This window comes from Plecotus auritus (assembly GCF_963455305.1).
Source record: "Plecotus auritus genome assembly, chromosome: 4".
NCBI lineage: Eukaryota > Metazoa > Chordata > Mammalia > Chiroptera > Vespertilionidae > Plecotus > Plecotus auritus.
The window spans coordinates 27273737-27286690 of NC_137775.1; the positions used below are offsets into that span (position 1 = coordinate 27273737).

The 12954-nt window shown below is 40.9% G+C and overlaps 1 protein-coding gene across 2 annotated transcripts in view; it reads left to right on the plus strand.

Annotated features, from left to right (window-relative positions):
- Positions 1 to 12388, plus strand: part of ARFGEF3 (ARFGEF family member 3) — a 149088-nt gene extending 136700 nt beyond the window's left edge. The window contains exons 28-34 of one of the 2 annotated variants that reach the window (XM_080665273.1): positions 852 to 1028; positions 2724 to 2838; positions 3568 to 3670; positions 3833 to 3964; positions 5176 to 5297; positions 8008 to 9226; positions 11127 to 12388. In XM_080665273.1, coding sequence (XP_080521399.1) covers positions 852 to 1028; positions 2724 to 2838; positions 3568 to 3670; positions 3833 to 3964; positions 5176 to 5297; positions 8008 to 9226; positions 11127 to 11318 — 2060 coding nt within the window. In that variant the 3' untranslated portion in view covers positions 11319 to 12388. The remainder of the gene's footprint in view (positions 1 to 851; positions 1029 to 2723; positions 2839 to 3567; positions 3671 to 3832; positions 3965 to 5175; positions 5298 to 8007; positions 9227 to 11126) is intronic. The other variant, XM_080665274.1, reaches the window with a different exon arrangement.
- The last annotated feature ends 566 nt before the right edge of the window (positions 12389 to 12954 follow it).

Here is a 12954-nt window from a genome sequence, read left to right on the forward strand (position 1 = left end):
GAGAAGTACACTGAGTGGTCAGATTATTATGCATTCAGAGATCATAATAATCTGGCCACTCAGTGTATATACACATATAGAATATGGAATATAATCTCAACTTTATGAAATTTTATACATTTATAAATATACACACCCCAAACACACATACATTCAAAATGTACTTTTTTCTTCTTTGTATTCTCATGTGTTTTCTGTGTTGATTATAGAAAGGATGCCTCATTTTTGTAAGCAGAATTTTTAAAATTCATCTTTCTTACAGATTTTCATTATGGAATTGACTATAAAGCAAAATAGAGAAACGCTTTCAATGTCCATTTTAAGGGAATGAATAAGTAAACTGTTGCATAAACATACAATGAAATAATAGTATGTGGCAATAAAAATGAGGATTACATAAATTTGTTGACACAGAATGATCTTTAGCACATACTGTTAAGAGCAAAAATTCAAATTCAACATGTAGACCAAGGTTTACATTATCCCATTTATATAAAAGTAATAAATAACAAATACAACTTTATATTTCTCTGTTTCATATAAATATATATACTTACATTTTAAATGTATTTTCTTATATGTATCTGTATGTTTACATCTGGGGACTAAGTAGTTGATCGAGTGATTATTTGAATTCATGTATTACTTGCATAACTAAAATCATGCAGAAACAAAAAAGAAAAATGCCGTCGGATATCTGTATTCCCTAATCGGTGGAAAGTGATTTTCCCTGCACTTTCTCAGAGAATGGGGCGCTCCCTCAAAAGAGGTCATCAATGCCAAGAGATGGCAAAAAGCTTCCTTTTTATAGGAGAGTTGCTGAAATCATGATGCTGACTTTTCTTTGTCAGGACCAGGGTTTGGTATCTATGCAGTTGTTCATCTTCTCCTTCCTGTGATGTCCCTTTGGCTCCGTCGGAGCCATAAAGACCATTCTTACTGGGATGTGGCCTCAGCTAACTTCAAGCATGCCATCGGTCTGTCCTGTGAGCTGGTGGTGGAGCACATTCAGAGCTTTATACACTCAGGTATCTGTGGCGCCCGAGCAGTTTGCATGGCATGTTTCATTAGTGGGCAGCAACACTGTCTAAAAGAGCTTACTAAATTCCTAATGCAATACCAGTGCATGGTTTTTGTCCTGGGAATTATTAACATAGAATTACAAGGTCAAGGCCAGCCTTCTAATAGTAAATGGCCAAAAAGAAAATTGTTACCTATGTGTCCTGTACAAAATTATCTAACAGGGAGACAAATAGTAGGGGAGGGGGGGTTAGAGAGCAACCAAAGAACTTGTATGCATGCATATTAGCATAACCAGTGGACACAGACACTGGGGCGGGAATGGCTGGGCAGGGGGACGCAGCCAAGCGGGGAAAAAGGAGACATATGTAAAACTTTAGACAATAAATTAATTAATTTTTTAAAATTATCTAACAGAATACTTAAAATATATGTGCGACCAAAAGTAAGATACCTAGTAAGGTCTAGGATATCTGTGGAGGCAAGTTCAAGTATACAGTACATTTAAAAGGGAGAAATATCCCTGCATCCTGGGGGTGAGGGAGGGGTGCATTCTACTGTCCTGCTTCATCTGGGGTGGCGAAGTGAAGGAGGCAGGGTTTTAGAAAAGGCTGAAATTATGGGCAAGATGTTGCTTAACAGGTTAAGGGGTGACGATAAGGTTCTTAATATCTGTGGGGTTTTGAAAAATGACTTGAAAGTGTGGGGTATGTTGAAGTCCGCAGGTAGAGAGGGAGCCAGACGCAGGGGAGATCTGACTGCGGTGGTACCAGTGGGCAGCATTAGGGAAATACAGATTCTTGCTCATGACTCTTGCTAAGGGAAGGTCTGGAAATGTGAGAGGAGGAATGTCGCTGCTAGCTCTAGAGGTTGCAAAGAAAAGGGAAAGTCATGCAGAAGTATAAAGGAAGAGGTGTGAGAGGCTCCCTTCTTAGGAGGGGTTAGAGAAATTAATGAGAACTTGACCCCAAGTAAGAGTCAAAAAGCAAAGGTAAGAAGTAGGTGTCTCTACTAAGCTTAGCAGAAAGATTTACCCTTTGGGGGGTTGGGGGAACTTAATTGAGAAAGAAAAGAAGTGGGTGTTTGCACACGTAGGCTGACAAGTGTATTCCTAGGGGTAGCTGCTCCTGACCAGCTGCTTTGTTCAGCATGGGGCCCTTGAGGATTCTACTGAGAACTGCTTCTATGGCCTCACAAGGACTTTGAAGAAAAGAATACTGATGTGTTCCTTGAATTGGGCAAACAGAATGTGATTTTTGAAAGTCTTATTTTCTTTAGCCTGGGGATAGTATGGAGACCAGACTCAATGGGTTCAGGGAGTGGTAGGATGAGAGATTTTGTTGTTATTTTCCAATAGCTTTTAATCCAATTTAATTCTATAATCCAATTTAATTCTACTATCAGCAGTAAGGAAAGTGTGTTTTATTCCCGCCCCCTGCCTTTTTTAAGAATTTAAATGTTTTATTAGCTAGTATTCAGGCTATATATTATATTCTACTTAAGTAAATAAATGATATATTTAACTATGAAAAATATTCTTGAGCACATCAAAGTGAACCACATATTTCATCTTGATAAATCAAAAATGGATGTTATATATTTTTATCACAATTATATATTTTCATATCACTCAGACTTTCCTCCTTTGCAGCCCCTTCTTTTGCAATGGTGTTGAGTGAAACTTGCTGTGCTTCTTCCCACAGACATTAGGTATGAGAGCATGATCAACACCATGCTGAAGGACCTCTTTGAGTTACTGGTAGCCTGTGTGGCCAAGCCCACGGAAACCATCTCCAGAGTGGGCTGCTCCTGTATTAGGTGAGAAAAGGGTTCCTTGGCTATCTATGAAACCTGAGTTTCCATTATGAAATCCAAGGGAATTAAATTATCCTTTGTGGTAACAATCTACTTTTTAGATTGTTTTTTATAAAAATAACTATATGCTAATATTTCTTCATTTCTGTGTTCAGTTGGCAAATATTTACTGTGCAGGCATTACACAGGTGCCCTGCCCTCAAGGAGCAGAGAGCCTATTCTAAAGGGCATACCAGAGAGTCCCATGAAGAATCAGCACAGTGAGGAGTAACTATAAACGCTGAGAAAGGACAGGAGTCAGGTGGTCAACGGGGCTTTTCGTAATGATACTTGCTCAGATCAGGACTTTGCAGGCAGGCGAATAGCATGAACAAATACATGGAGATAAGAATTACCAGTGACAAAAGGGTTTTTTATTTCGTTTTGTTTGTTATTTGTAAAGGAGTAGTATGGACAACAGGGCTAGGACGGAAAAATTAGTACAGAATGTATACAGTCTTGCATGCAAGCCTAAGTTTAAACATTGGCCTTTTTGGAATAGGGATCCATTGATATTTTTACATTGAAATGGTTTTGGAAGTAGTAGTATGACCATGAAACACCAGATTGACTGAAGGCAAGAGTGATGAGACAGCAAAACTTGTAAGAGCACTGTGGAATAAGTGTGTGTCAGGGTCTAAGCTGTAAAGCAGTGAAATGTATGGTTTTAAGACGTCTGGTTTCTTTTGGCAGGTACGTTCTCGTGACAGCAGGCCCTGTGTTCACGGAAGAAATGTGGAGGCTGGCCTGCTGTGCCCTGCAGGATGCATTCTCTGCCACACTCAAGCCCGTGAAGGTAAGATGCTGGGAGAGAACCAGAGCAGGGTCCAGTCCTACGTAGTTCCCTGTCGAGTTGGCCACCTGGATCCTGCCTTCCTCATCGCAGGCGGTCTCCAACACAGTAACAGTGCCATCAACCCCGAGGCACCCGGTGAATGGCTGCTGTGTTTCTCCCTAGGATCTGCTGGGCTGCTTCCACAGCAGCACCGAGGGCTTCAGTGGGGAAGGCTGCCAGGTGAGGGTGGCAGCCCCCTCTTCCTCCCCCAGTGCCGAAGCCGAGTACTGGCGCATCCGAGCCATGGCTCAGCAGGTAAGGATAAGGGCTGGGCCTTGTGATCCCAGTGGCTCTAGAAGCTTGACATATTGCTGGGAGTCCCAAGCCACCTTTCACTCCATTAGGGACCTTGACCTCTTGCCAGTACGGTTCTTCACCAGAAATGGTTTGAATCCAATTGATAGCGTTTATGGTCCTCCCTACCATCTCTTGTTGTATTTTTGTCACTGCTAGACTGTGAGTAGCCAAGGATGGCACACTTATTTGATATATTTCTCGTCTCCTATACAGAGGACAGAGCTTAACATTTACAAGTTTCTTAATAGAGTTGAATGTAACTGATCAGTAAAGTGAAACTGTACTTACCCTTGCAGGTTTCACCATGGACTTTTTCTTCTGGCACATGTCCAAAGTTATAATACTAGAGAAGCCAAAGGGGTGGCTTCTCTAAATATAAAGCCATTACGCCTAGCTAGCTAAAGACTTTTCCCAGGTGCATACAGTAAGAAGAGAAAACATCCATGGAATCCTGTTCTGAAAGAGATCGTTCATGGAGAACAGCCAAGACCATTTAGTGAATCTTTCACGTCTTTATATTTCTTTCTTCTTCAGTCCCAAACCTTTCTCCTATATTCACTCGTCGCATAACCCAGTAATCTGATAATGCTTACAAACTTTGGAAAGGAAAAGTTCATTAAAAATACTCATTTTCAAAGGGAAGTAGGTTAAATCATGTAAAATGAAATCACGTGGGTCAAAATGTAGGCCGTGGTTACCCTTCTCTTAGTCACTTCTCCTGTCGGGACTAATGATGTGGCCATACTACTCTACTAGACAGCCAGAGAAGTCCTAACTTTTTTTTTTGTATTGGATAGAATAAGATACCAAACAGATGTCACAATCACAGAAGATCTTTTACATACATCACCCCCCTTTATTTACTTTTAATTAATATTAAACATCAGTGCTGGCTCTTTGGAGAGTGTTGAATTATCACCTGCTAGCAGTAGTAGTGTTATTAGTGTCAGCAGCTAACATTTATTGAACATTTGCTATTCTTATCTAATGTTTTTCCTGTGTAATACACATGTGTTCATTTATTTAATTCTCTTGACAAATATACCTGGTAGGAAACCATTATCAACCTCATTTCATAGGTGAGCAAATGAGTAGAGAGAATAGCAACTTGCCAGCTAATCTCTTGAGTCAGGTGGATCTCTGAACTGTGCCTTTGTGTACCCATACAGGTGTTTATGTTGGACACCCAGTGCTCACCAAAGACTCCAAACACCTTCGATCATGCCCAGTCCTGTCAGCTCATTATTGAGCTGCCTCCTGATGAAAAGCCAAACGGCCACACCAAGAAAAGGTAAGCAGCGAAGCTTGAATGCTTAGGGTCTTATAAATAGGAAAGTTCCTTTAGACCTAGTCATTGCTCATTGTAATCCAAGCTTTCTCTAGGAATACTGAAATATTTGCAGAGTCATTTAACAATGCTTTCGTACAAAATGGGTAGCCTTTTAACTTTCCCACGTTTCAGATTCGCTAGGGCTGCCACAACGGGGTAGCTTAAACAACAGAAATTGGTGTCTCCAGGCTTGGTTTTTTTCTAGGTTTCTAGATGGATGTTTCCTCCCTGTGTCTTCACATGTCTTCTCTCTGTACCTGCCTGTGTCCTAATCTCCCATTCTTATAAGGATGCCAGTCCTAGTGGATTAGGGTCCCCACTAATGACTTCATCTCTTAACCTAATTATTTATTTAAAGACCTTTCTCCAAAGATAGTCACATTCTGAGGTACTGCGGGTTAGGATTCAACATTTGAATTTGGGGACACATCTCTGTGTGTCTATAGCATCATACATATAACTTTTTAAAAATAACTAATTTTGAGGTATCAGTGAGAAATACAATGAGACATACATAAAGTTCTTATGAGCAACACTGCTGTCAGAAGACAAAACACATGTGCCCTGCGAACCTTGGTCTTTTTTTTTTTTTAATATATTTTATTGATTTTTTACAGAGAGGAAGGGAGAGGGATAGAGAGTTAGAAACATCGATGAGAGAGAAACATCGATCAGCTGCCTCCTGCACACCCCCTACTGGGGATGTGCCCACAACCAAGGTACATGCTCTTGACCGGAATCGAACCTGGGACCCTTGAGTCCGCAGGCCGACGCTCTATCCACTGAGCCAAACCGGTTAGGGCAAACCTTGATCTTTTTAAATACAGGCACTGCTCAGAGATATCACAGGTTTGGTTCCACAATAAAGCAAGTAGCACAAAAACAACACAAGGCATAATTATTTCACTGGTGGAGGATCTTGCCTCCAATTTGTTAAAAATCATAACGTCTGTGAAGTGCAATAAAATGAGGAGTGCCTGTACTACCATCCTGCTTAAAGACAACTGTTCTTGCAGATGAAAGCAACTACTGAAGTTTTCCAATTTAAACTTCCAACAAACTACAGGTGATGCTGATAAATATTTGAGCACAATATGTGAAGGACAGTAGCTAGAACCCCACTACCATTCAGAGAGGCTGAGCCACTTCTCCCAAGTGGTGGAGCCAGAATCAAAACTAGCCCCATTTTAGGGAGAGAGTGTGATTTTTCCAAAAGTTAGATGCTTAATACAGCAGTTTGATTAATGCAACCAATTCAGTGAAACTTCTAGGTACATTTTTTTAGTCAAGTGTGTGGTACATACAAAATATAACTATGACCCTGTCACCCACCTTCAGAAATAGAGCTTTACCAATATCCCACATGCTCCTCTCCAGTTCTCTGCCTGGTTTCCCCCAGTCACTCATTTTTCAAGTGTACCACTAGTAAATCAAATATAACAGTATGTTAAAGGGATCATACACCACCATCCAGCAGGATTCATTTCAGGGATGCGCAAATACGGTTCAACATCCGCAAATCAGTGTGACATACCACATGAACAGGATAAAGGATAAAAGTCATGATCTGTTCAGTAGATTTAGAAAAAGCATTTTACAAGATACAACATCCATTTATTAAAAACTTTCGATAAAATGGGTTCAGAAGGATAGTACCTCAACATAATGAAGTCCATATATTACAAACCCACAGCTAACATCATACTCAAAAGTGCAAGATTAAAAGATCAGGAACAAGACAAGGATGCCCACTCTTGCCACTCTATTCAACATAGTACTGGAAGTCCTAGCCACCACAACCAAGCAAGTAAAAGAAATAAAAAACATCCAAATTGGAAAGGAAGAAATAAAACTGTCACTATTTGCTAATGAAATGATTTTATACACAGAAAACCCTAAAGACTATCAGAAAAAAAACTATCAGAAAGAGAAATGAAGTAAACAAGCCCATTTACAAACATACCAAAAAGAATAAAATACCTAGGAATAAACAAAGGAGGTGAAAGACTTATATTCTGAAAACAGAAGATATTGTTTAAAAAAAATTGGAGATACAAAGAAATAGATATTCCATGTTCGTATTACCTAAAGCAATCTACAGATTCAATACAATCCCTATTAAAATCCCAATGGCATTTTTCACAGAAATAGAATGAAAATATTGGGCTCTCTATGTCACATGCTGGAAGCACTGAACTTTTTACATATATGCATCTAAAGCATTAATAGTTAAACTGTTTTTGTCCTTAGAAAGCTAAACTTCAATGAGATTACTAAAAATATTGGGTTTAAGAAAAAATTCCAGTTAAAATTAATAAAGCAACAGAAACTATTTTTATTTGACATATTACTCAGATATAAAATGTATCCTAATTATGCCTATATAAACCAGTTGTTATAAAACTCTTCTATTATTTTTCTAAGGCTTGTAGATAATTGTTAATTAGTGTCATAACTTATTTCTATAGCTCCTAGATTTTAAAAAGTGTCAGGAATTCCATTTATTATTATTAAAATGGTTATTGTGTAATGCCCTTTTTTTAAAGAAGGTGTTAAAAATACAAGTAATTTAGTTAGTGATTTTGCATATGTCATTCTGAAATATGTAATGCCTTTAAAATATCATTCAAGGCAGGAGGTTACTAATTAGTCCCTTTCTTTCCATTTGAAGTGTTTCTTTCAGGGAAATTGTGGTGAGCTTACTGTCTCATCAGGTGTTACTCCAGAACTTGTATGACATCTTGTTGGAAGAGTTTGTCAAAGGCCCCTCTCCTGGAGAGGAGAAGACTATCCAAGTGCCAGACACCAAGCTGGCCGGCTTCCTCCGGTACATCTCCATGCAGAACCTGGCCGTCATCTTCGACCTGCTGCTGGACTCCTACCGGACAGCCAGGGAGTTTGACACCAGCCCGGGCCTGAAGTGCCTGCTGAAGAAAGTGTCTGGCATTGGAGGGGCCGCCAACCTCTACCGCCAGTCTGCCATGAGCTTTAACATCTACTTCCACGCGCTCGTCTGCGCTGTTCTCACCAACCAAGAAACCATCACTGCCGAGCAGGTGAAGAAAGTCCTTTTCGAGGACGATGAGAGGAGCACAGACTCCTCCCAGCAGTGCTCATCAGAGGACGAAGACATTTTTGAGGAGACTGCCCAGGTGAGCCCCCCCAGGGGCAAGGAGAAGAGGCAGTGGCGGGCCCGCATGCCCTCGCTGAGTGTGCAGCCCATCAGCAACGCGGACTGGGTGTGGCTGGTCAAGCGGCTTCACAAGCTGTGCATGGAGCTGTGCAATCACTACATCCAGATGCACCTGGACCTGGAAAACAGCCTGGAGGAGGCACCCATCCTCAAGAGCGACCCGTTCTTCATCTTGCCCTCCTTCCAGTCCGAGTCCTCCACCCCGTCCACTGGCGGGTTCTCTGGGAAAGACACGCCTTCTGAGGACGACCGCAGCCAGACGCGGGACCACGTGGGTGAGTCCCCGAGCCTGAGGGTGGGCAGTGGGGAGACACTGATGCTGCCCCCGAGCCCCAAGGTGGAGAAGAAGGACCCCAGCAGGAAGAAAGAGTGGTGGGAGAGCGCGGGCAACAAAATATACAGCATGGCGGCCGACAGAACCATCTCCAAGCTGATGACGGAGTACAAAAAGAGGAAACAGCAGCATAACCTGCCCTCCTTCCCCAAAGAGGTCAAAGTGGAGAAGAAGGGAGAGGCCCTGGGCCCCAGGGGCCCGGACTCCCCGCTGCTACAGCGTCCCCAGCACCTGATGGACCAAGGGCAGATGCGGCATTCCTTCAGCGCAGGCCCTGAGCTGCTGCGGGAGAAGAGGCCCCGCTCCGGCTCCACCGGGAGCTCCCTGAGTGTGTCTGTGAGGGACGCTGAGGCACAGATCCAGGTGGGTCCCTGCAGGGCAGACAGTGCGGGTGGACGCCCCAGCAATGCAGGGGAGGCTGGGTTTCTAACGATGCACACGCCCCCTCACAGGGCGCTCATACACTGTCCAAGATTTGAGGGACACCAATAAGAGACCCAGTTTCCCTCCAAAGGCAGAGGATTGGCTGAGGCTAAGACTAGGATATGTCTGTATCTGTGATGTCATTGTGAAACTGACATTTTATTATTAGAAAATTTCAGGAATTATTTTTATGGGTTATAACAGATATTATTGAGAAGTAAGATGGAAGCCAAAACTTATAAAATGGGTGTACTTCAGGCGAAGTGAAATAAGCCAGTCAGAGAAAGAAATATCACATGATCTCACTCATATGTGGAATATAATGAACAAAATAGATCCAGAGACATAGAAGTATGCAACAGACTGTCAATCTCAGAGGAAAGGCAGGTGGGAAGAGATCAACCAAAGAACTTGTATGCATCTATGCATAACCCATGGACACAGACAGCAATGTGGTGAAGGCCAGTAATGGGCGAGAAGGGGTTAATGGAGGGGAAAAGGAGACATATGTAATACTTTCAACAATAAATATGTTTTTAATGGGTGTACTTTAGCTGGTATGGAGTCCTGAGATTATCATTTGAAGATGCACTGAAGAAATTCCATAGTTAGGAAGAATAATATAAAGGTGGTTATGCCGATGAATTGTTTTCATCTCAAGTTTTCCTAACCCATCCAGAGCACATAAAAATTCTCATTCTTCAGAGGGCTCTGAGTGCCTGTTCATTCATATATTTCATATTTGTAATTCCATCGTACATAAAAAAATGAGCTTGAGAAGGAAACAGTGTTGGTACTGTTTTATTCAATTTAAGAATAGATGAGATGGGGGAGAAAACAAATAGAGGGGATCTGGAGTCATAGAGAGCCCTTTAAAAACAATCTGATGTTTTCCTGAAATTGTGGACTCTTGCTAAGGGCATAATAAATTAGACAATCTTGGGTCCTAGGAACCTATACAGAGATATATTCTTTGAATGAACATAAATTTAGAAATAGTATGAATCACTTGTAAGATGTGTTATTTTCCACTAAAGTATCAACTTCATAATTCAGAATGCACAAAAATCATAGACTAGATTTGCAAAAGTCCAGTCAAACTGTGATGTCTGATTATTCTTTAACAGATGACCTTCTTGACAAATAACATATCATATTGTTTTTCATGTCTTGGAAATTTGCTTATGATTTTAAAAGTTATCCTATATTAAATAGATCTAGTTCAAGTTTTCTAGGCATTATAGTGACTGCTGATTAAAAGTGTTATATGTCCTATAGAAATCCCATTATGAAAAAGCAAGAGTTTTTAAAACTGAGGATTAAATAAGATGTTTATAGTTTATGAAATCTAAAAATAAGGTATTCATAGTCTATACTAATAGAAGAATATGCAAATTGCCCAGGAAGCCATCACAGTAATGACCCAACAGCAGGCTGTGTGGGGAGACAAGGCCAGCAGGGAGGTTAGTGAGGGACTACCAAATGACTGAACAGCAGGCTGCATGGGGCGACCAGGCCAGCAGGCGGGGGGAGGGGGGCAGTTAGGAGCCAGTGGTCCCAGATTGGCAGTCGGACATCCCCTGAGGAGTCCTGGATTGGAGAGGGTGCAGGTCTGGCTGAGGGGGACCCCCCATGCACAAATTTTGTGCACCAGGCCTCTAGTGTTAGGTAAGTCTCTGTATATGTGAAGTTAAAATGACAATTTATTAGTAAAGACTAATTTCTTACAGCCTAAAAGCCTGAGAAAACTCATTTGCAAATTGGCAGGGCTTAGCCACACCTGAGAGTTCAAATGAAACCAAGGAGAAAGCTGATGATTCTCTTAAATCCTTTCTCTTAGGCGTGGACCAACATGGTGCTAACAGTTCTCAATCAGATTCAGATCCTTCCAGACCCGACCTTCACAGCCCTCCAGCCAGCAGTGTTCCCATGCATCAGCCAGCTGACCTGTCACGTGACGGACATCAGAGTTCGCCAGGCTGTGAGGGAGTGGCTCGGCAGAGTGGGCCGTGTCTATGACATCATTGTGTAGAAGACTCACATTGAAGAAATTCAGCAGCGAGGGTTAGAGTATGCCTGCCAATCTAACTGACAGCATTTTCCCCACCACCAGCTCCACTGACACTAGTGTCTCAGAGAACAATCAGCTGCTCCCTAACTAATTGCATTGGGGCCATTCTAGATACTAAGGTTGTATCTAGATGACAAATGATACTCTGATTTTGCACATTATTTCAGAAGTTTCTCCATTCCTTTGACACATTCCTAAATCGTGAAGTTGATTTTCCAATGCTTTTGCCTGCAATGTTATTGCCAAATGGGTCCCTTTTCAAAGACCACTCCTTTGAAAACTACATTGATCCATTTGATTCTTTTTTTAAAAATGCAATTACTAAGAAAATATCTGCTGGTAAGTCAAGCTGATATATAAACATGCATATATCTAGTACCAAACATTAGTCATTGGAGAAAGATTTGTGTCATGATTGTGCATTTGGTGGAGAAGAAAACAGCTAGAAAGATATATTCTTAGGTGTCATAATCAAGAAAAGGATGACTTTCTCTGTAAAATATTCCAGAACATTTCAAAATTGTCCTAAGTTGTCAAGATTTTCTGGTTGGTACTCACCAACTTCTTTGTATAAGGTACTGTTGTGCCTTTATTTCCCTATTTCTAATGGAAGAAAATTATTTCCTGGCAGATTTTTAAGTTGGTGTCATGGCAGCCTTTGACACCCAGTGACATTTGCTGACTGACCAGTCACCTGGCGGTCCCATTAGTCTTTGCTTTTGCTCCCAAGGCAGAAAAGAAAAGGGAAAGAAAAAATGGTGCCTTAGTCCCTTGTTGCACGGGCATTTCTATGCTCCACAGTTATCTCAACATAAGGTATAACATTTGGTTTTTAAGAAAACAAAACATTAAAATGCAACTCATTTGCTATCTACACCTTTGGAGAAAAGGAAGTGAGTTCTCTATTCAGTGAGCAGACTTCTCAGGGAAGGGGCAGGCAGTGTGGGGTAGGGAGACAGCTGGTGGGGTGGGAAAGGAGATTATGACGAAATCATTTTAATCTTCTACTGTTATACAAGCTCTAGTCTCAGAAGAAAACTAAAGGAGAAGGGAACACAGGATGAAGTTTAGGAAATTTAGTTTTTTTCTATTTAAAATATTTCTCCTCTCTGGCAAGTCCATTTACCCCATGTCTGAGGTCCTCTTATTCAGCCCAATATTTTAAATGAATATTTTTCTTAAATATTACTAGCAAATTAATCTGAAACCTTTATCTTATTATGTATTATATATTTAATATTTCTTAAATTATAATAATAGTTGAAACTCCTCAGTCACTCATTCATATATATTCTAGCAGAGTTAGTTGTTATGACATACATTATAATTTTCCCAGCTCCTAAAAATGCATTCATAATTGAATGTACCATTTTTAAAAATAGAGCATCAACTCTTCAATATTAAAATAAGGATTTGAAATTGACAATTTAACTCAGTACTGGTACATGTAAACTTATCCACAAGGCTACCAGAAAGACAGAGCTGATTTACTTAGGCAATCTAAAAGCAGGAACTTTTACCGTTCAGTGTGCCACCTAAAAATCACCATGGAATCCAGAATGCATTTTTTCAGTTCCACAAAACCCAAAACACACTC